We start from the raw sequence: 23,900 nt of genomic DNA on the forward strand, positions 1-23,900 counted from the left end.
CTCCTAACTTATTCTCCTAACACGTTTCCTTATTTCCACACTCCCCTTCAAGCTGGGTTGTATATGTTATACAAACCAAGCCTGGAGTTCAACTCATCGAAACTGACTCTTGGAAGTGCTTTGGTGAGGACATCGGCAATCTGCTGTCTTGTAGGAATATAGCTGAGCTGAATGACGTGTTCACCTTTTCAGAGATAAAATGACGATCAATCTCAATATGTTTCGTCCTATCATGATGCACCGGATTCTTAGCCTGACTGTCAGTAAACATCTTCACCGAGGCTTGAACTTCAACCTTGAGTTCTCTTAACAATCTCTGTAACCACATTCCTTCGCATATACCAAGGGCAAGAGCTCGGTATTCCGATTCTGCACTGCTACGGGAAACCACAGCCTGTTTTTTGCTTCTCCAAGTGACTAGATTCCCCCAAAGAGCAGTAGCCAGCAGTTGACCTTCTATCAGTTTGTTTCTCCTGCCCAACTTGCATCCGTGTAGATTTCTACTTCACGGCTATCACTCTTCTTGAAGAGTAAACCATGTCCGGGAGTCATCTTCAAGTATCTCAAAATTCTATTCACTGCATCTAAATGATCCTCCGTTGGATTATTCATATGTTGGCTGACCACACTCACCGAATAAGCAATGGTAGGTCGAGTGTGTGAGAGGGAAATGAGCTTTCCAACCAGTCTTTGATACCTCCCCTTGTCAACTGGCATACTTTCTTCGCTTCAATTCATTTTCTTTGTAGAGTCCATTGGCGTATCAACAGGTTTGCAACCAAGAAACCCTGTTTCATTCAACAAATCTAGGATATACTTCCTTTGGGATATAACAATCCCCTCCTTTGATCGAGCCACCTCCATTCTGAGAAAGTACTTCAGTGTCCCGACGTCTTTGATCTCGAATTCAATTGCCATTACCTTTTTCAGCCTAAGAATTTCTTCTGAAACATCTCTAATTAGAATAATGTCATCCACGTAGACTATGAGAATGGCCATTTTTCCTCCTGATCCACCTTTAACAAACAGTGTGTGATCTGCCTGACACTGCAAGTACCCATTGTCTGTCAAAGTTCTAGCAAACCTGTCAAACCATGCACGAGGAGACTGCTTCAAGCCATACAATGACTTCTTCAATTTGCACACTAATTTTCGATTTGACCTGTTTTCTAGTCCAGGAGGTATGATCATGTAGACTTCCTCTTCAAGATCTCCATTCAAGAATGCGTTCTTGACATCAAGCTGATATAGTGGCCAATCTTGATTTACTGCCAAGGAGAGTAACACTCGAATTGTGTTTAGTTTGGCCACCGGTGCAAGTCTCTTGATAGTCAATTCCGTTGGATTGAGTGAACTCCTTTGCCACAAGTCTCGCCTTGAACCTGTCTACACTTCCATCAGCCTTGTACTTGCCAGTGAAAATCCACTTGCACCCAACCGCATTTTTACTTGGTGGTAATGGTGTCAGGACCCAGGTGTTGTTGTTTTCTAAGGCCCGAACCTCTTCTTCTACTGCTTTCTTCCATTCCGGCCTCATAAGAGCCTCCTGAATAGATTCAGGCATTTTGACACTATCCAAATTTGTGACAAATGCCTTGTAGGATGGAGACAGTTTTCCATATGCAACATATCTCTGAATTGGATGTTCAGTGCATCCACGGACCCCTTTCCTATAAGCAATGGGCAGATCTGAATCATTAATCATAGGAGCATGAGTATAAGGAGGAGAGGAATCCATACCATTGTGAGTGTCAGATACAGTAGGATTTGGTTCTTGTGATTGAAAGCACTGGTTCTTCAGTTTGCTCAGTTGTTCTTCTCCTTCTGTAGACACGAAGTTCAATGTTATTAGTAGTATCAAGTTGCAATGGATTTTGGGCTGTTTCTGTGGTAGGCTGACTAGGAACGGATTGAACAGTGGCAGGGTTGTGAACAGGAGCAGGAACAGTGGTTGAACTGGGATTTAAAGACTGTTCGGCTGGAGCAGGAACAGTGGCTGAACTGGAATTTACAAACATGGATTGATTGTCATGAAGAAGATCCCAAATCTGATATTCCTTGGAACTCTCCCCCTGAATGTCGGATTTGGGAAAGTATGACTCTCGAAGAAGGTGACATCCATGGAATTGTAGACTTTCCTGGTAAGAGGAGAGTAACATTTATAACCTTTTTGATGAGAGGAGTAACCAAGGAATATACACGTGAGTGATTTTGGATCGAGTTTGGTGCAATGATTGTGATGAATATGGACGAAGGAAGTGCAGCCAAAGACTTTAAGGGGAAGATCAGAGGTAAAAGTAAGAATGTGAGGGTGTATTGTGGTGAGGACTTGACGAGGTGTTTGGAATTTCAAGACACGGCTTGGCATCTTGTTGATGAGATAGGTGGCTATAAGTACAGCCTCCCCCCAAAAATGTTTAAGGACATTATTTGTGAACATATTGGCACGGGCTACTTCCAGTAAGTGTCTATTTTTTCTTTCAGCCACTCCGTTTTGTTGTGGAGTGTCCACACAAGAACTGATGTGAACAATTCCATGGTTTGACAAGTAAGAGCCGAGAATGGAGTTGAAATAATCTTTGGCATTGTCAGTTTTGAGAACCTAGATATGGCTTTTAAACTGGGTTAAAATCATGGTATGAAAAGATTGAAAAATTGTGGCTGTTTCGGATTTTTCTTTCATGAGAAAGGTCCAAGTGGTTCTTGTGTGATAATCGATAAACGTGACAAACCACCTAGTCCCATTGATATTTTTCACTCGTGATGGCCCCCAAATATCACTATGGATTACTGAAAAAGGATGTGACGGCTTGTATTGAAGACTTGAGTATACATGTCGGGTATGCTTTGCTAATTGACAAATTTCACACTGACAAAAACTGAAATTTTTATTGATAAACAAATGAGGGAACAATTTTTCAATATAAGCAAAATTTGGATGACCAAGGCGATAATGCCACAACATGACTTAACTCTCAACTGGGACAGAATTAGAATTGTAAACAGACACAGAATTAGAATTGGAAACATGCACAAAATTAGAAGCAAACTTGACCGACTCGAAGACACAACTTGATTGATGAACTTGTTTACTTGGGAGGTTCTTTTGTTTGAGCAAGTAAAGTCTTCCATGCATATCAGCACTACCAATCACCTTCCCCGAATCCACTGCTTGAAAAACACAAGAATTAGAATGTAATTTAGTGAGACAATTGAGATCCCGAGTGATTTGACTGATGGAAAATAAATTGCAGTTCAACTTTGGAACATAAAGAACATATGAAAGTTGTAAGTCCTCTATTATACGAACAGATCCGGTTCCTGCAACTGGGGAAATTGTGCCATTTGCAATTCTGACTCCCGAGTGATTAGAGAGGAAGGCTGAAAATCCATTAGAATACTGAAATCTCCAGTCATATGGTATGAGGCTTCCGAATCAACTATCCATGGTCTTGGCTGATTATTTTGAAGACTAAAGGCAGGAGACAGTGTACCTTGATGTGCTAGGAGGCTAGTATGCTATTCGACATTGGATGAAGGTGTTTGGTTGGAACTAGGAGACTGACTAAACATCTTCTGCAGTGCCTCAATTTGCTCCCTTGTAAACGGACTATTTTCTGCACTGGTTTATGTGGAAGCAGCAGCATTGGCACGAGATTCTGTCCTGGTGATTGAAGGGCTTCCAATCAGTAGGTTTTCCATGTAACTTCCAGCAGGTTGCCTTCACGTGTCCAAGTCTCTTGCAATGATCACACCATGGACGACCCTTTCCAGCCCTATTGTTCTGTGAAGAACCGTGAGTATATAAGGTTGATTCTTCTACTGCAGGGGTGATGTTGGGTTCGGGCAGCATTAACTTCTTCCTGCTCTCCTCCCTTCGGACCTCTGCAAATGCTTCCCGAATGGTGGGAAAGGATTTAATTCCCATAACTCTCCCCCTGACTTCATCTAGGTCTTTGTTCAGGCCAAGAAGAAACCTTATAGTTCGTTTTTGTTCAACAATCTGCCGATAAATTGATGAATCATCATCACACTTCCACGGATAGGTCTCATACAGATCCAACTGCAACCAATAACGAGTAAGCATGTTGAAGTACTGCGTCTCACTCATGTCTCCCCGTTTCAGATTGTAGAGCCGTGTCTCAACCTCAAACAATTCTGAGGTATTCTCTGTGCTGGAATAAGTCTCATGGGCAGCCTCCCATATTTCCTTGGCTGTCCTGTGGAGCAGAAAGTTCTCTCCAACTTCAGTGGTCATAGAGTTTATTAACCATGACATTACAAGATGATCATCAATCTTCCATGAACAAAATTTTAGATCCGTGGCCTCTGGAGCAGCAGCTTCACCAGTGAGATATCCATCCTTGCCTCTGCCGCACACAAACATAAATACAGACTGAGACCATTGCAGAAAATTTTGGCCATTCAGTTTGTGATTGGTGGAAACCGCAGGAGTGGGCTCGGGTCTGGAAGTCACTTCCAAGGAAGTCGATTGAAACGCCATGCCGTATTTGGTCATGGAAAAGAGTCGGCCAGAAGAATGAAGAAGAGGACGCAGGAGCTAGGGCTTAGAAAACCAGCTTTGATACCATGAAGAAATCGTGAATTTTCTTCATTGAATTGAAACAATAATTTACATCCTAATATATAGACTAAGGGCTGGCATACCAGACCTCCAAAATAGGAAACTGAATTCCTACAAATCAGGAATTCTAAAAATAAAATAATAACTAACCTAGATTACAATCTCCTAACTTCGGTAAGACCACAACTAAATAAAATCTAATCTTTTCTAAATAAAGAAACTAAATAACTAAATCTCCTAACTTATTCTCCTAACACGTTTCCTTATTTCCACAGTTACTACACAAATTTCCATCACACCATTCTCCTGCTAAAAATAGTGAGCTCCGTGTTTATTCCAGAAAGAAATGGCATCTAAAGGAGATAGAACAATAAGCACTCCCTCAGCAAGTCCAAGAGTCAGAACCAACTCCAAGTCCTCCAACAGTAACACAAGGTAACTCCCAACCTGACTCTTCCACTCTCGAGCTTCATGATAATCGGCCCATTGCCGTAAGAAAAGGAGTGAGATCCTGCACAAATCATCATGTTTATAACTTCTTGTCTTACAAAAGATTATCTCTAGAATATCGCGTTTTTGTCTCCAATCTTGACAAGATACAGGTTCCCAACAACATTCATGAAGCCATTGAGATACCACATTGGAAGGCAGCTATTATGGAAGAAGTTTGGACCTTAGAAAAGAACAATACATGGGAGATAGTTGACTTGCCACAAGGAAAACGACCAGTGGGTTGCAAATGGATATTCACGATAAAACACAAGTTAGATGGAAGTGTGGAACGATTCAAAGCCAAACTAGTTGCAAAGGGATTGATTACCAAGAAACATTTGACCCGGTTGCTAAACTCAACACTGTAAGAGTTCTCCTATCCCTTGCAGCTAACCTAGACTGGCCACTATTCTAGCTAGATGTCAAGAATGCCATCCTCAATGGTGACCTCGAAGAAGAAGTATACATAGAGTCAAGCAACAAATAATAAACTCTGCAAACTCAAGAAGTCATTGTATGGACTAAAATAGTCACCTTGAGCTTGCTTCGACCGATTTTGTAAGGCCGTAAAGAGATTTGGGTACGCACAGTGTTAGGCGGATCATACTCTTTTTATCAAGCGATCAAGAAGAGGGGAGTCATCCATTCTCATTGTCTACGTCGATGACATTGTCCTTATAGGATTTCTTAGAAGAAATGAAAAGACTGAAGAACATCCTTGCAAAAGAGTTCGAGATCAAAGACCTAGGAACCCTCAACTACTTTCTAGGAATGGAAGTGGCTCGAACAAAAGATGGAATATCGGTCTCTCAGCGAAAATATGTCCTAGATCTCCTATGGATCCGAACTGGAATGCTCGGATGCAAGCCTGCAAATGCGCCTATGGATCCGAACACTAAATTAGCACTTGGGGAGAATGATACAGCAGTTGACAAGAGAAGATATCAGAGACTCGTCGGGAAACTGATCTACCACACTAGGCCTGACATTAGTTTTTCAGTGACTGTTGTGAGCCAGTTCATGAATAATCTCATGAAAGAGCATATGACGGCTGTTTATCGAATTCTGAGATATCTCAAGATGACTCCTGGCAAAGCCTTATACTTTAAGAAGAACACAAACAGGAGAATAGAAATCTTGCAGACTGGGCAGGCTCAGTTACTGATCGAAGATCCACATCAGGGTATTGCACCTTCATATGGCAAAACCTTGTCACTTGGAGAAGTAAGAAACAAACAGTGGTTTCAAGAAGCAGTGCAGAAGCTGAGTTCAGAGCTATGGCACATGGAATTTGCAAAGGAATGTGGCTTAAGAGACTCTTGAAGGAACTCAAAATCCTATATGAAGAGCCTTTACAAATGTTCTGTGACAATCAAGCTACAATCCGCATTGTCAAGAATCTAGTTCATCATGACAGGACCAAGCATGTGGAAATTGACCGCCATTTCATCAAAGAGAAGATAGAAGATGGAGAAATTTTTCTACAATACATGCCAACGAAATGCCAGACAGCCGACATTCTAACCAAAGCTCTTCCAAGATCAAACTTTGAGGATTTAAATATCAAACTAGGTATGATTAACATCTATTACCCAGTTTGAGGGGGAGTGTTGAAAATCCGGATTGGACTGCATCACCTTCTGGATTGTACAGCCTTGCTCCAGCTGTGACAAGCTGTAGATTAGCCTTGATTTGTCAAACTTTCCTTATTTAGTTAATTTAGGAAATCAAGAAATATTTCCTGATATTTTCTTGATCAGATTAGGCTAGAAATCAGTATTATTTCCTTAGAATAAGGCAGCAGATCATGCCGCCTTCTTGTATATATATTCAGCTTCTGTACTATTCTAAATCAATTAAAAGAATTATATTCTTCATTTAATTCTTTAGGTACATTCGTCTATCAACTGTTGGTTCTTCTTTTGCTTCCCCCAACTTTTGATTTGGATCCATTGGGGTGGACACCGGTTTACACCCAATCTTCCCTGTCTCCTTCAATACATCAGCCACATACTTTTGTTGAGATAAGAAAATCCCTCGTGTAGAATATGCCACTTCAATACTGAGGAAATACTTCAGTTTCCCTAGTTCCTTTATCTCAAACTCTTGGACTAGTCTCTGCTTCAAATCAAGTTTCTCCCTCTAATCATTCCTAGTCACTATAATGTCATCAACATAGACAAGAAGGGCAATCACACCCCCTACGGCCGAATGTTTGATGAAGAGAGTGTGATCACCTTGGCTTTGTTTATATCCTGATTCTCTCATAACTTTAGCAAATCTCCCAAACCATGCTCTAGTGGATTGTTTTAGGGATTGTTTTAGCCCATAAAGGGCCTTTCTCAGCTTGCATACCTTGTTACGTGTGTCTCCCTCAAATCTCAGTGGAATACTCATATAGATTTCTTCATCTAGGTCGCCATGTAAGAATGCATTTTTAACATCATACTATAGAAGTTGCCAGTTAAAGTGGGCTGCTAATGATATCAGAATTACTTATCACCATGCTAACCGCAAAGGCAATATATGGCCTTGTATGTGATAAGTAATCAATCTTTCTACTAATCTTTGATAACGTTCCCTGTTGATCACCTTTTCAGCTTTAGCAGGTTGTAGTTTCAAGTTGGGTTCTATCGGTGTGTCAGCACTCTTACAACCGAGCATCCCTGTTTCTTTAAGAAGATCTATAACATACTTGCGTTGGTTGAAAAATACGCCCTCCTTGGATCTTGTAAACTCCATTCCAAGAAAATACTTTAACACCCCTAGATCTTTAATCTCAAACTCGGCTGCCAATCTTTCCTTCATATTTTTTAGTTCCAAGCTATCATCACCTATCAGGATTATATCATCAACATAAACAATCAAAATAGCTATCTTTCCTTCTTTTGATCTTTTGTAGAACATGGTGGTGTCTGCCTGACTTTGGCAATTTCCATGTCGCTTCACTGCTTCCCCAAATCGTTCAAACTAGGCCCTTGAAGACTGCTTGAGCCCATATAAAGATCTTTTTAAGCTGCAAACTTTACCTTCTCTGAACCCTTTTTCGAAACCTGGTGGAGGACTCATAAAAACTTCTTCTTCGAGTTCACCATTGAGAAATGCATTCTTCACGTCTAGTTGGTATAACGGCCAATTAGAGTTAACGGCAAGAGACAGGAGGATACGAATAGAGTTGATTTTAGCAACTGGGGCGAAAGTCTCTTGATAGTCTATCCCATAGGTTTGTGTAAAACCCTTTGCAACAAGTCTAGCCTTGTACTCTCTATACTGCCATCAGGCTTACATTTGACTGTAAAAACCCACTTACACCCAACTGTTTTCTTCTCATTCAGCAAGTCAACTATTTCCCAAGTTTCATTCTTCCTCAAGGCATCCATCTCCTCAATCACTGTTGCCTTCCAATTTGGATCATCTAATGCTTCCTGAATGTTTCTTGGCACAACAAGTTTAGAAATATTAGAAGTAAATGCTCTGAGTTTTGGAAAGCTTTTCATAGGAAACATATTTAGAGATAGGATGTTTAGTACAGGCTCGGGTTCCTTTTCTGAGAGCTATTGGAATATCAAAATCTGGATTGGGAGTTAAAGTAGAAATAGAAGAAGGGTTACCTGTAGCAGACTCAGTTCTAGTACTCGAAGATTTCGATTGATTTGATGCAGGGATAGTAGAATGTCCCTTATTTTTTTCGAAGACTTTCTTCCTAGAATAAACCAGAAGATCAGGTTTCAGATTCTGATTTTGATCCTTTAGTAGTGTTTCTTTTTCTATTGGAACAACGTCAGATTCATCGTCAACAGTTTGGGTCTTCTCATAATCAAGAAAGGATTAAGAGTATCAAAAATCATGTGAGGTAAAGGTTCGGATTTCTACCAAAAATTGTCTTCATTCCTTTCCATGGTCACATGGTACTTTTTTGGTGAAATAAGGAGTTTTCTCTAAAAAGGTAACATCCATGGTCACATGGTACTTTTTTGTTTGAGGATTAAAACACCTTTACCCCTTTTGATTTGGGGCATACCCGACAAAGACACATTTCTCAGCCCTAGGATCTAATTTAGACCTAGACCTCTTAGGTATATGGACATAAGCCGTTCACCCAAAGACTCTAAAGGGTAAATCATTGTTTAGTATTGAATCTGGAAACCCTTTTTTTAGACATTCTAATGGGGTGATGTATTGCAAAACCCGTGTAGGCATCCTGTTGATAAGGTATGCCGAAGTTAAAATTGCATCTCCCCAAAGATATTTTGGGACATTCATATAAAACATTATAGCACGAGCAACTTCAAGTAAATGCTTATTTTTTCTCTCAGCTATTCCATTTTGTTGTGGGGTGTCATGACATGAGGATTGATGAAAAATTCCTTTTCTTTTAGAAAAGCATCTAACATACTATTGAAATATTATGTTCCATTGTCAAAACGTAGTATGCTTATTTTTGTTTGAAATTGATTTTCAATCATTTTGTAAAAATTTTTGAAAACACTTTCAACTTCACTTTTTTCTTTCATCAAAAAAATCCAACAAAGTCGGGTATGATCATCTATGAATGTTACAAGCCATCTTTTTTGTGAAATGGTAGTAATCTTGGAAGGTTCCCAAACATCACTATGAAAGAGACAAAAAAGGTTTTGAGGGGCGATAAAACCTTGGAACATAAGTTTTACGATGACTTTTAGCCAATAAACAACTTTCACAATAAAGAACCGTAGGATCAATGTTCTTAAACAATAATGGAAACAAGTGTTTTAGATAGAAAAAACTGGGATGCCCCAACCGGTAATGCCAAATCATAATTTGTTCATAAATAGAAGAAGACCTAACACAACCCAAGCCCTGAGCTTTTTTATTCCTAGGTAGATTGTCTTCAAAGTAGTAAAGGCCATTTACCATCTTAGCACTGCCAATCGTCATCCCCGAGCTCTAGTCCTGAAAAACACAGTGGGATTCGAAGAATGTAATTTGACAGTTAGTCTTTAGATAATTTATTGACGGACAAGAGGTTGCAGGAAAGTTTTGGAACATGAAGAACAGATTTAAGATCTATTCTTTATGGGATTTTTATTAATCGTGTACCTGCAATCGACGAGAAAGTCCCATATGCAATTCTAACTTTTTCATTACCCGAACATGGGATATAAGAATTGAACAAATTTGAGGCATTAGTCATGTTGACGTGTAAATGGGTTGTAAATAGATTAGGAGAATTAGTTAGAAATCCTTTGATTTAAGGGATTTGGGTTAGGCAGAGGATTAGGCAGTTTCCTGATTTCCTGATTTAGGAATGATTTGAGGCATTAGTCATGTTGACGTGTAAATGGGTTGTAAATAGATTAGGAGAATTAGTTAGAAATCCTTTGATTTAAGGGATTTGGGTTAGGCAGAGGATTAGGCAGTTTCCTGATTTCCTAATTTAGGAATGATTTGGTTTCCTATTCTTTCTCCTGTAATTAGCTATATAATACCGTGTAATATGTTTATTGATGAATAACAGAAAAACATAGTCCTTTTCTGTGACATGGTATCAGAGACCTAGGGCTTTTTCTTTTCTGGGATTTCTTTCTCTTCTCGAGCAGCCTTCATTGCTGCGTGTCTGGGTTCTTTTTCTGCGTATTCCAGCCTTCATCGCTGCCATTCCTTCTTATTTTCCCGTCAATAATCCCTGTTCGGGCACCCTTAATTGTTGCGATTTAGCCTTCATCGCTGCCATTCCTTATTATTCTTCCTTCATCATGTCAACCTCAGAAACCACCATCTCTAGCAACCCATCCGAACAAGTCAATTATGTTTAGAAAACCGGAGACTTGCAGAATATCCGAGCCTCCAATAGGCTTAATGGGAAGAACTACCTCAAATGGACCCAAATTGTTCGCACATAAAGGGTAAGGGGAGACTTAATCACCTGCTTGGAAAGGGGCCAGAAATGACGGATCCAGCCTTTGAAAGCATGGGACGAGGAAGACTCCATGATTATGTCATGGCTATGGGACTCCATGGATCCAACGATCAGTGACACATGTATGTTCTTGACTAATGCAAAGCAAATTTGGTATTATATTCACCGCATATATTCGAAGGCTCGTGATGATGCACCCACTAAACAAGGAGACAAATCTGTCACAGAATATGCAAACCTGTTGCAAAATCTGTGGCAAGAACTGGACCATTACCGAGTGATAAAATACCAAATTTGCTTTGCATTAGTCAAGAACATACATGTGTCACTGAGGATGCTACCATTTTGAAGAACTTCATTGAAAGAGATCGGACATACGATTTCTTGGCTGGATTGAATCCAAAATTCAATCAAGTGAGGGTTCAAATCATTGGCAAGGGGAACACATTGTCTCTAGAAGAGACAATCTCACTGATCCGAGCGGAAGAAAGCCGAAGGAGTATTATGCTTGAACAACCAACCATGGACCAGTCAGCCTTAGTAGCAAAAACAGATCACCAGGAGAAAGGAAAGGGTGATCCGCCTAAACACCCAGGTAGAGAAAATCAGTGGAAGGAGAACAAGGACAATCTCTGGTGCACCTATTGTAAGAAATCAAGGCTCATGAAAGAGACGTGTTGGCAGCTGAATGGTAAGCCCCCAAGCCGAGAGTGGGGCAACCGTGGGGTCAGCAAAGGCCTCAAGCACACATAGCCGAGCAACCCAAAACTGAGGAAAATTCAACAACCGGGGGGTTCAACAAGGAAGAAATTGAGAAATTAAGGAGCTTGTTAGGATCACTACTTGATAAGCCTTCAGGGACCTGTTCCTTAGCTCTTTCAGGTAAACATTCCATTCCATTTTGCATGAATGCCTCAGAAACATTCTATGTTAACTCTTGGATAATAGACTCAGGTGCCAGAGACCATATGACTCCCACATCTCAACTCTTCCACACCTACACCCCATGCCCGAGTAACAAAAAAATTATAGTGGCCAATGGTTCTTTAGCCACTGTTGCAGGGACCGGAGATATCCATAGCACACCCACCCTTATCCTTAAAAATGTCCTCCATGTACCAAAACTGTCGGCCAGCCTTGTGTCCATTCAAAAACTTACCAATGCCCTTAAATGCTGTGCTACTTTTTTCCCTTCTTATTGTGTTTTTCAGGATCAGGGCTTGGGGAGGAGGATTGGACTTGCTAAGGAAAGGAGCGGCCTTTATCATCTTGAATCATCTCAGAAAATTAGGAGCAATGTGTCTGTCTTTTCTCAGTTCCTCAAATAAGGATGCCATTTGGTTGTATCACCTACGCCTAGGTCATCCATCTTTTAGGGTTTTAAAAGTCATGTTTCCTCATTTATTCCAAGGATTAGATATTTCTGAGTTTCATTGTGATGTTTGTGAACTGGCAAAAATACTCGTGTATCTTTTCCTATTAGCAATAAAAGTTCTCATCCTTTTCATTTGATTCATAGTGACATATGGGGTCCTTCTACTATACCTAATATTTCCGGGGCTCGTTGGTTTGTATCTTTGATTGATGATTGCACTTGGGTTACATGGCTCTTCCTTCTAAAACAAAAATCTGATGTGAGTATTGTTATACCTAATTTCCACTCAATGGTTCAAAACCAGTTTGGGGTTAAAATAAGCTTTAGGACAGACAATGCTAGAGACTACTTCAATCAAATTTTGTCACCCTACTTTCAATCACAAGGCATTATTCATGATTCATCCTGTTAACACACCCCAACAAAATGGGGTAGCTAAGAGGAAAAATGGGCATTTACAAAACACCACCCGATTAATAGACTTCCCTTGGGGAGAGGCATTTACAAATGGGCATTTACTCTTTTAAGGGAATGTTCCTAAGTCCTATTGGGGAGAGGCAGTTGTTACAGCCACATACATGATTAATAGACTTCCCTCACGTGTGTTAGAAAACAAGAGTCTCATAGAAATCCTCAATACTTTCAATCCTCACTTTAGAACCTCAAATGGTCTCACACCACGTGTCTTTGGATGCACTGCCTTTGTCCATGTCCATAGCCAACATAGAGGCAAGCTAGATCCCCGAGCCACCAAATGTGTCTTCCTTGGTTACTCATCCACTCAAAAGGGGTACAAGTGTTACAACCCTTCATCTAGAAAATTCCACATCTCTACCGATGTCACTTTCACAGAAAATAAACCTTTCTTCTCCAAGTCCTCTCTTCAGGGGGAGATTCCAATAATGGAAGATAGTCCTTGTGAGTCATTTGAACCCCTAAAACTCTTAATCTTCCTCAAGTTCCTGCTCGTCTTCCAGTTCGTGTTGTTGAACTAGAGTCCTCTGAGCCAACCACTTCTGAGTCACCCCATTCTGTCACTGAACCCGTGTCACCTCCTGTCCCAGCCAGCGTCCCTCCTGTCCCAGCCAGCGTCACTCACAATTTTCTAAGGTTCTCTCAAGTGTATTCAAGGAGAAAGGCTGCTCCAGAACCGCCATAAGTCCAAGAATCCAACTCAGGCTCTGGGAATGAGATCACGGTAAGACCTAATCCACCCTTACACACACAACCGGTTGAAACATCCATTGATCCAACAGATGACCTCGACCTTCCTATTCCTGTCAGAAAAGGTACCCGAGAGTGTACTAAACATCCAATCTATCCACTATCTCACTATGTCTCCCTTAAGCGCCTGTCATCAGCCCACAAAAAGTTCATTGTGAGTTTAAACACCATTGCTATCCCTAATATTGTTTCTGAGGCATTGTCAAAAGGGGAATGGAGGGAGGCTATGAGAGAGGAGATGAGTGCATTAGAAAAGAATAGAACATGGGAGATTGTTGATAAACCAAGAGAGAAAAATGTTGTTGATTGCAAGTGGATTTTCACACTGAATACAAGGCTGATGGATCTCTTGAGAGATATAAAGCAAGATTGGTGCCCAAGTGATACACTCAAACTTATGGAGTGGATTATCAGGAGACTTTCGCTCCAGTCGCAAAAATGAATACTGTGAGAATTTTGCTATCATTGGCGGCTCATTTCAATTGGTAGCTACTACAGTATGATGTCAAGAATGCATTTCTTCATGGTGACTTAGATGAAGAAATCTACATGAATATTCCACCGGGATTTGAGGGGGACACAAGTAACAAAGTGTGCAAGCTGAGAAAGGCCCTTTATGGGTTAAAGCAATCTCCTAGACCACACTCTCTTCATTAAGCACTCTCGGCTGCTGGGGGAGTGACTGCTCTTCTAGTCTATGTGGACGACATCATAGTGACTGGAAATGATGAAAGAGGGAAGCATGAACTGAAGCAAAGATTTAGTAAGAGAGTTCGAGATAAAGGAGCTGGGGAAACTGAAGTACTTACTCGGTATTGAGGTAGCATATTCCACACAAGGGATCTTCATATCTCGGCAAAAGTACGTGACTGATATATTAGTAGAAACATGAAAGATTGGGTGTAAGCCAGTCTCTACTCCAATGGATCCGAACCATAAGTTGGGAGAAGCTAAAGAAGAACCAGTTGTCGATAAAAGAATGTACCAGAGGTTGGTTGGTAGACTCATATACCTTGCTCACACTCGGCCAGACATAGCATACTCCGTGAGCGTGATCAGTCAATTCATGTATGACCCAAGAGAACCTATTCTTCAAGCTGCTTACAGGGTACTACATTACTTGAAAGGCAATCCAGGGAAAGGAATTTTGTTCAAAAGGAACAATACCCTTACTCTAGAAGCCTACACTGACGTTGACTATGCAGGTTCCCTAGTGGATAGAAGATCAACTACAAGGTATTGTACTCTTCTTGGAGGCAATCTGGTAACATGGCGAAGCAAGAAGCAGAACGTGGTGGCAAGGTCATCTGCAGAAGCAGAATTCAGGGCCATTGCTCAAGGATTGTGTGGACTGCTTTGGCTAAAGATTATTCTAGATGATATGAAAATCAAATGGGAAGGTCCTATGAAGCTCTATTGTGATAATAAGTCAGCCAGCAATATTGCTCATAATCCTATACAACATGATAGGACAAAGCATATTGAAATTGATCGACACTTTATCAAAGAGAAATTGGAGGAAGGATTAGTGTGTATGTCCTATGTTCCATCAGGACGACAATTAGCTGATGTTCTAACAAAGGGGCTGAACAGTTCGAGTTTCCATGATCTTGTATTCAAGCTGGGAATTGAAGATATCTATTCCTCAGCTTGAGGGGGAGTGTTGACGTGTAAATGGGTTGTAAATAGATTAGGAGAATTAGTTAGAAATCCCTTGATTTAAGGGATTCGGGTTAGGTAGGATTAGGTAGTTTCCTGATTTAGGAATGATTTGGTTTCCTATTCTTTCTCCTGTAATTAGCTATATAATACCGTGTAATATGTTTATTGATGAATAACAGAAAAACTGAGTCCTTTTCTGTGACAAGCCCTATGGTCAGAAGCACCAAAATCTATTATCCATGGTGTTGAGAAACACAAAAGAGCATTCATTCTAGCAATTTCTTTACCTGTGTGTGCAATAGACACATAGGAGTACGAAATGAGGAATTGGATTTTAGTAGTGCAAGGAGATGCTCCATTTGTTCTTTTGTGAAGGGGCTGGAATCAGTTTCTTTTGTGCTGGAGGCTGCATAACCTGTTTTCTCAATGAGCTTGGGTCCCTTCAAATTTGCCGGTTTGCCATGGATCTTCCAACAGGTCTCCCGGGTGTGGCGGGGCTTGCTGCAATAGTCACACCAAAGCCGAGATTTGTCTTGGCGTTGGTATGTCAGATTTTTGCTCCAGCCATCCTCACTCCTTTGCTGATCACCTGTTCTCCGCTGATAGGGCCTACTTGAGTTCTCTCCCATGGCAGCAAGAGCAGATTCTTCAACCACAGCATTCGGTCCCTTCTTTCCCAGCATCACATTCCTCCGACTCTCCTCCCTCCTAACTTCTGAGAATACTTCACCAATAGGAGGTACTTCACCAATAGGAGGTAGTGGTTGTCGTCCTATGATTCTCCCCCTTACTTCATCAAACTCAATGTTGAGACCTGCTAGAAACTTAAAAATTCGGTTATCCTCCACCACCTTCTTGTGATGGCGACCATCTTCAGCAGACTTCCATTCGTAGGTGTTAAACAAATCAAGGTCCTGCCATATCCATTTCAAAGAGTTGAAATACTTGGTGACACTATCCTCCCCTTGTCTTATTTCACCGAGTTTTAGAGTCAACTCAAAAATTTTGGATTGGGTCCCCAAATCCGAATACATTTGATTCACATTCTCCCATAGCTCTTGTGCAGTTGGATAGCACATATAATTAGAGCAAATGTCTTCCTCCATCGAATTAACCAACCATGTCATCACCATGGAATTCTCAGCATCCCAAGTAGCATACGTCGGATCACTCTCCGCAGGAGCCTTATTTTCCCCAGTCAAGTATCCAATCTTCCCACGACCTCGGATATACATACGAACCAACTGCGACCAACATAGGAAATTATCACCATTTAAACGGATGGTGGTAATTTGAACGGAATGAGAGTCCGTTGTACCTATGGATTTTGACGGATTTGAAACAGAGGTGATTTCTAAGGTGGGTTTTCCGCTTGACTCAGCAGAGGTTTCTGACATTGGGTAATGAAGAGAAGAACAAAAGGAGAAGAAGGGGAATCAAGAAGAAAAGAGCTTGGCTTTGATACCAAATTAGAAAAACAGAGAACACGGCAGAGACATAATATGTGAGGGGAATGATTTTCATCTTATTGTATCATTCAATTTATAGGAAATACAACTCCATTAAATCAGAAAACACAATCACTGATTTAAGGAAACAAACAGAGAAAAGGAAACAAGCTAATCAATCTACTTTCCTAAAATAAGCTAATCAGTCTACTTTCCTAAAATACAAATATTCTTCCTAAGTACATATATTCACAGCTATACACAATCAACCTATTCAAAGTCAATATCCGGCCATAATCCCAGAGAATATTTTCTCTAATTTTCCACAGATTTTGTTTCCTAAAATAGTTTTATTCTGTTTCCTAGAATAAGGGGGATTTGACATAATCCTCATTAGTGATAGTTTCCTGTTTTGTAATTACTTCCAGTTTTTCACTCTCTCTTCACTGTATAAAACCGTGTACTGCTCCTTTCAGAATTAATGAGAATTGCTTTGTCTCATTCACAATTCTCTTCATGGTATCAGAGCACTCTCTGAACCTCTAAAATCCTGTCTCCACCATATGCCAAAATACGGTATGGCCACTGATAAGCAAACCGAATCCGCCTCTAAAGTCACTTCAAAACCAGATTCCGTCCATATCAGCAGCCATGGTGGAACGGAAATCAGTCATCTTCCCATTACAGGCCACAAATTGAATGGGAACAATTATCTTACCGGTGATATCATTCCTCCTACAGCAGATAATCCAAAATACAGAAGCTGGAAGGCAGAAAATTTCTTACTCTATGGCACGGCTCATGAGATCTGGGATGCAGCCAAGGAATTACACTCCAGCAAGGAAAAAAAGGCCAAAATTTTTGAGATCGAGACTAATTTGCACGACCTTCGTCAAGGGGATCTCTATGTCACTCAGTACTATGGTGTACTTACTCGCCATTAGCAATGCTTAGATGTATTCAAGGAGCATGTGTGGAAATGTTCTGATGATGCCAAAAGATATAGGCAAATTGTTGAGAAAAAGAGAATATTCAAATTTCTCATGGGACTCAATAAAAACTTGGATGAGGTTCGGGGAAGAATACTGGGAATGAAGCCTCTTTCTACCATCCGAGAAGTGTTTTCTGTTGTACGAAAGGAAGAAAGTAGGAAAAAGGTGATGATGGGAGAAGTGCCAATTGCCATCACATACCAAAATTCGGCCCTAGCTGCTCAAGGAATCCAGCATCACAATGACAACCGATAAAGAAGAGGAAGACCTTGGTGTGATAACTGCAGAAAAACTGGACATACTAGAGACAATTGCTGGAAAATTCATGGCAAACCTGCAGATTGGAAGCTTTCTAAACCAGCTTCAGACAGAGAAAACTGAAGAAAATCATAGAGAAATTTCTTACTTTATTCATATGGCCGAAATATACATTTATAGAGAAGAGGAGATTACCAACAGCCTGGTAATTCCTTGATTGAATCTGTCAAATCCTACAGAAAAAGGAAACTAACAGCTATTTATAGAAACTAATCTATAGCTATTTACAGCCTAGCAAATCTCCTATTTACAGCCTATTACTGCCTAATATCTTCGGAATTCCACACTCCCCCTCAAGCTGGGCAATGAATGTTAATCATTCCTAGCTTGAAGAGTAGTATGTCAAACTGAGCTCTAGGAACAGCCTTTGTCATTATATCTGCAGTCTGTTGCCGTGTAGGAGTGTAATCCACTTCTATGACCCCTTGCTCTATCTTCTCTTTGATGAAGTGGCGCTCGATCTCTACATGCTTGGTTCGATCGTGATGAACTGGATTCTTAGCAATATTGATTGCTGCTTGATTGTCACACAACAACTTCATAGGTGCATGAGGGAAGAAATGGAGTTCCTCGAGCAACCTTTTTAACCACATCCCTTCACAAATACCATGGGCCATGGCACGAAATTCAGCTTCTGCACTACTGCGTGCCACAACTGATTGCTTCTTGTGGAAAAATACGGTTCCCTACAATTAGGGTCTGACTAGTGCTAGAAATCTGTAAATAATTATTTCCTAGTGTTTAGGGATGTGATTGAGAGAAAGTCAAAGATTATAGAATATAGGATTTCCTAATTTAGTTTATTCCTTTTTTGATTCATTGTAATTCCCTGTATATAGTCTGATAGAGGCTTGTGTAATCTATTATCAGAAATAACGATTCAAAGAATTCCTTTCACAAATCAGTACCATTTTTCCCACATTGTATCAGAGCCGTAAGGCTTAGGGTTTTCTAGGAAGTTTTTGACCTATTCCGGCCTTCATTGCCCCCGTTTCTTTTCTTTTTGTGGTGTGCCTTCATTGCTCACTTTCTGGCAATAATCTACCATTTTTTCTCTTTATGTTGCAACCCAGTTCTTTCTTTTCAGCCTTCATAGCTGATTCTTGAAGAATGTCAGAGACAACATCATCTACATATGTAGCACCACCATCCCAGTCAGCAGAAGAAGAGCAGACATCTCGTACCACAGGCGAGTTACAAAACATCCACTCGGCATATCGACTGAACGGCAGAAACTACTTAAAATGGTCCCAATTGGTTCGGACTTTCTGAAAGGGAAAGGAAAATTGAGTCATTTGTTGGGGACTGGACCGAAGGAAGAAGAAGTAGGTTTCGCAGCGTGGGATGAGGAGGACTTAATGTTAAAAGTTAACTTTTCAGAGCTTCACAGTGAGAAACGTCAAATGTGTAGCTACAATCTCTCTCTCCCTCCCTCTCTCTGCCTCCCTATTTCACCCAATTATGATTCATAATTCTGTTTTATAGAGTTGTAAACATTTTTTCTTTGTCTGATTTTGTTTAATTCTGATGCAAAAGTGTTTGGTAGAAGAAAAGAGTTAACTATATTCAAATCTTTTGGGGAAGTTCTTGGCCAAATTTCAGTTCTTTCTCTGACATCTCCATCACACTATAGTTCATATTTTTGGGAAACACATTGACAGGGTATGCATCTTCAATAAGGCCTTGTTTTGGATTCAAACACCATTTCGTTTGATTTATGTAATCTTTTGTTCTTGAACATAAGTTATTTCACTTTATCGTTTGTTCTATTGTCTGCGTTAATATTTTTTGTTTGTTCATTTTGTTCTTTTAAAAATCTTTTTTTACTTTTATTATTACTATGAGAGTCTGCTAGAAATATCTAGATAGTTTATTCATGATTCTGGTTTACTGTTAATGGTTTAATTTTTTCCGTTTGATTGTGTGGAAAATAGAAACTTGATGGTTCATATTTGTAGTTTTGGTGTGAAAACTAGGAAAATTAATTGCATTGACTTGAATTTAATTTGGATTTGCATTTAAACATGCTTGTAGTTGTGCTATATCTTGGATTGAATGCTTATGCAAAAGATCAAAGGAGTTTCATTTGTGTGTTATCTTTACTCAATATTTAGTATTGAATACTGATATTCCTCAATTAATTGGAATCAAATAGTTTGCATAGTATAGTGTAAAATTCACTTTTCTAGAGCTTTACAATGTGGAGATCACTGATTTGTTGCCCCTGGAGAAAATTCCTGGAGTTGCTTTTGAGGATTAATGAAACAAGAAGGAATCCTTGCATGAAGGCAACTGTAGCAAGTGCGGGTGAGATTTTTAATCTACTGGAAGGAAAAATCTAGATAATTCTTCTCTTTCCGTTCTTTCATCTTTGGAGAAAAAATTTCATCTTTTTGCCTACACATTCTATTTTTTCTCCTCGCAGCCGCTCATACTCTCTTTTCCATTATAATTTTTCTTAAGGAAGCAACGCCCCAGAGGGTGAAGAGTTGATCAAATGTGGAAAATTGATTTTTTTTTTTTTACTTGGCTGGCTCAGAAACACACAAGACTAGTTGCACGAGTTTACTTATATTTTGGTATGTCTTGAAAGTTCTTATCTTATAATTTTATACTCTGAATATATTCGATAGGATTGTTCCAGAGAAGCAGGGATGATTTATTTATTCTAAAATTTAAATGTCCCCTTGGCTTTTTTTTTCTTTTTTCGTTTTGTGAAAGAACCTGCCCAGGTTTTTTTCCGTTAATGCCATTTGCTGCTTCTCGCTCTTGGATCCGGGCTTACACTGTCAATCCTTTTCACCCAATTTGAGTTGTGATTCTGTTTTCTGGAATTGTAAACTTGTACACACACGCACTCACATTTTATATTTTGTGTGGTTTTGTTTAGTTCTAAAGTTTTAGGAGAGGACAAGATTTAATTGGATACTTTCACCTTTGAAAACTGTTTGTTCAATTGTTTTTTGGGAAATTCTCAGTCAACTTTAGTTTTTTTCTCTTTTAAGGGGAATAGGAAATGGACCGTCTCCTCCATCTTTCTTACGCATTAGTTTGTGTTTTTGAGAAGTACATTGTTTTCTTTTCTTTCTTCATCTTTTGTGTCATAATATCATCTTTTTGTCTAGACATTCTGTTTTTTCTCCCTACAGCCAGTCGCACTCTCTCTTTTCCATTGCAATTCACATTAACAGAAGCAACACCAGAAAATACAAATGTGGAAAATGTGGAAAATTGAATCTGGTGTATTTTGATTTGTCCAAACAGTTCTCACCTTGTAATTGTATAATCTATCATAGCCACAATTTCACCAGAATCTGTGCATTGACTTGGGGAAACCTCGAGTATAGCAAATTACGCACACAAGGGAAGGAATATCAAAAAATAAGCCTGAGTATACTAGATTTGTTTTAAGTTACTGTTTCTGGCTAATGTTTATCTTAATTCTACTTGACTAATACGTAATTAGTTGCACTAGAAGTTGTCTTTAACATTTGGGTGAATGGCTGGCATTTGGATTGTGTTTAAACATAGTGATTTCTTTTTTTTTTTTTCAGGACTTTGTACGTCGACATGGAAGTAGTATTTGTTTCTTTAATTCTTCGTTTTTACTTTTGATAAGCATAGTTATTTAGTTTTTAGCTCTCTTTGAAAGTTCAAATATATGGCATTGATAATCTTTTTTTTGTTCTTTTTTATTTATGTTTTCTTTCTTTTTTTTTTTTTGAAAGGATTTACGTTTTCTAAATGTATTTCATTTTGATAATAGATGAAATCATAAACTATTTTGCACTTGATTAGACTGATGGATTTTATTATTCCATGACAGATTCATCACTTGCTTTCATTGAGTTCATGTCATGAGCAAGAAAAAGCGAGTATCCTTGAATATTATTTTTTTTATTATTTTATTTTTTTGCATGTGTTAAAGTATGTACCTAACCACGGTTGTGAATTTTGTACATCAGAAAATGTACTTTCCCATTAACCATACCTTCTATAAACTCACCTGGAGAAGGCACATAAGGGTATTGCTTCAGTGTTTATGAAAATCGGTTAGTAGTTCAGAGCTTTTAGTTGTCTCTTTTGTTTTCTATGGTGTACCTCTACCACTACATGATTGCTTATAATTTTTTTAATCTTAATAGTTTTGGTATGTTCGCTATTAGGAAAAAAGGATTAAATCCAGATAGATTATTGTAGGCTTTTAGAGCAGAGAAAAGGAACTTCTTATTTCGCATTCATAATCACTTCATACATATCAGCCTCTTTATATAGATGAGCCAGAAAATAACAAATAAAGAGAAATAAAATAAATAAGGAAACAAATCAAAAAAAGAAGGAAACTGCCTAAACACTAATCCCATGACTTTAGGGAAATTATTCAGCCAACAATCCTCCTACACAATTACTCTATATTCGGCCACATACAGCAAAAGGACAGCCAATCATTCCTAATTTACCGACACCCCCCTCAAGTTGGTGCATAGATATTGATCATGCCCAACTTGCTTACAAAGAACTCAAAATTCTGCCTACGTAACCCTTTGCAGAAGACATCGGCAATTTGCTAAGTTGTAGGTAGGAAAGGTATACAGATGACTCCATTTTCAAGCTTCTCCTTTATAAAGTTATCAATCTCCACATGCTTTGTCCGATCATGTTGAACTGGATTATTAGCAATGCTAATAGAAGATTTATTGTCACAAAACAGCTTCATCGGAAACTTCATTGGTCTACTAAGTTGTTCCAATATTCTCTTTTAACCAAAGAATCTCACAAATCCCTTGAGCCATTGCCCTATATTCTGCTTCTGCACTACTCCTAGCCACCACACTCTGTTGTTTGCTTCTCTAAGTTACCAAATTTCCCTATAGGAAGGTACAATATCCAGAGGTAGATCTCATGTCAGTTACAGACCTTGTCCATTCTGCATCAGTGTAGACTTCAATCCTCCGTTGATCACTTTTCCTAAAAATAATCCTTTCCCTGGAGTTCCCTTTAAATATCTCAAAATTCTGTAAACTGCTTCTAAGTGTTCTTCGTAGGGAGAATGCATAAACTGACTCACCATACTGACAGCAAAAGAAATGTTTGGTCGAGTGTGGGATAAATAGATTAACTTTCCCACCAGGTGTTGATATCGACCTATGTCTATAGGAACTCCTTCCTTAACCTCCCCAAGCTTTGAGTTAAATTCCATAGGAGTGTCTGACGCTTTACAACCACTCATTCCCGTTTCTTCCAACAGATCTAGCATATACTTCTGTTGGGAAACTACTATACCTTTCTTAGACCTAACAAATTCCATTCCAAGAAAGAATCTAAGCGGTCCTAGATCTTTAATCTCAAACTCGGTAAAGAGGCTCTTCTTCAGTTTATCCATTTCCTCAAGATCATCACCAGTGAGGATAATGTCGTCTACATAGACAATCAAAACTGCAATTCTACCTTCTGCAGAAGTCTTTATAAACAAAGTATGATCAATCTGCCCCTGTAAGAAACCTTGAGTGTTTACAAATCTTGTAAATCTATCGAACCAGGCCCTCGGGGATTGTTTAAGTCCATAATATAAAGACTTCCTCAACCTGCCACATTTTTTCCCAGAGCTTTCAATAAATCCCAGGGGAGCTTCCATGTACACTTCCTCTTCTAAATCTCCATTTAAGAAGGCATTATTGACGTCAAGTTGATGTAGCACTCTTACAGTATTCAACTTAGCAACTGGTGAAAAATTTTCTGAATAATCAATGCCATAAGTTTGTGTAAGCCCCTTGGCAAGCAATCGAGCCTTGTATCTCTCGAGTGACCCATCAGAATTGTACTTCACGGTGAACACCCTCTTACATCCAACTGGTGTTTTTCCTTCTGGAAGGTCCACTTTCTCCCACGTCCTATTCTTCTCAAG

The 23,900-nt window shown here is 39.4% G+C and overlaps 2 protein-coding genes across 2 annotated transcripts; one reads left to right on the forward strand and one right to left on the reverse strand.

Moving 5' to 3' along the window:
* The first annotated feature begins 4,931 nt into the window (after positions 1 to 4,931).
* Positions 4,932 to 6,400, forward strand: LOC112094740. The gene is made up of 3 exons (XM_024176443.1): positions 4,932 to 5,020; positions 5,139 to 5,313; positions 5,759 to 6,400. Exons 1-3 carry the CDS (start codon positions 4,932 to 4,934, stop codon positions 6,398 to 6,400), a joined length of 906 nt encoding a protein of 301 aa, XP_024032211.1.
* A 9,103-nt stretch (positions 6,401 to 15,503) lies between these two features.
* Positions 15,504 to 16,634, reverse strand: LOC112094741. The gene has a single exon (XM_024176444.1). The coding sequence runs from the start codon at positions 16,632 to 16,634 to the stop codon at positions 15,504 to 15,506; it is 1,131 nt and encodes a 376-aa protein (XP_024032212.1).
* Between the last annotated feature and the right edge of the window lie 7,266 nt (positions 16,635 to 23,900).

Source organism: Morus notabilis, unplaced genomic scaffold (genome assembly GCF_000414095.1).
Source record: "Morus notabilis unplaced genomic scaffold, ASM41409v2 Scaffold248, whole genome shotgun sequence".
In the NCBI taxonomy this organism is placed as follows: Eukaryota; Viridiplantae; Streptophyta; class Magnoliopsida; order Rosales; family Moraceae; genus Morus; species Morus notabilis.

What these genes read in the sequence shown, in the direction of transcription:
- LOC112094740 (XM_024176443.1), top strand. Translation starts at nt 4,932, where the DNA reads ATGGCATCTAAAGGAGATAGAACAATAAGCACTCCCTCAGCAAGTCCA. An exon ending in TCCTCCAACAGTAACACAAG is followed by an intron (nt 5,021 to 5,138) that starts GTAACTCCCAAC and finishes GTCTTACAAAAG; the next exon opens with ATTATCTCTAGAATATCGCG. An exon ending in TGCCACAAGGAAAACGACCA is followed by an intron (nt 5,314 to 5,758) that starts GTGGGTTGCAAA and finishes TTGTCCTTATAG; the next exon opens with GATTTCTTAGAAGAAATGAA.
- LOC112094741 (XM_024176444.1), bottom strand. Translation starts at nt 16,634, where the DNA reads ATGTCAGAAACCTCTGCTGAGTCAAGCGGAAAACCCACCTTAGAAATC.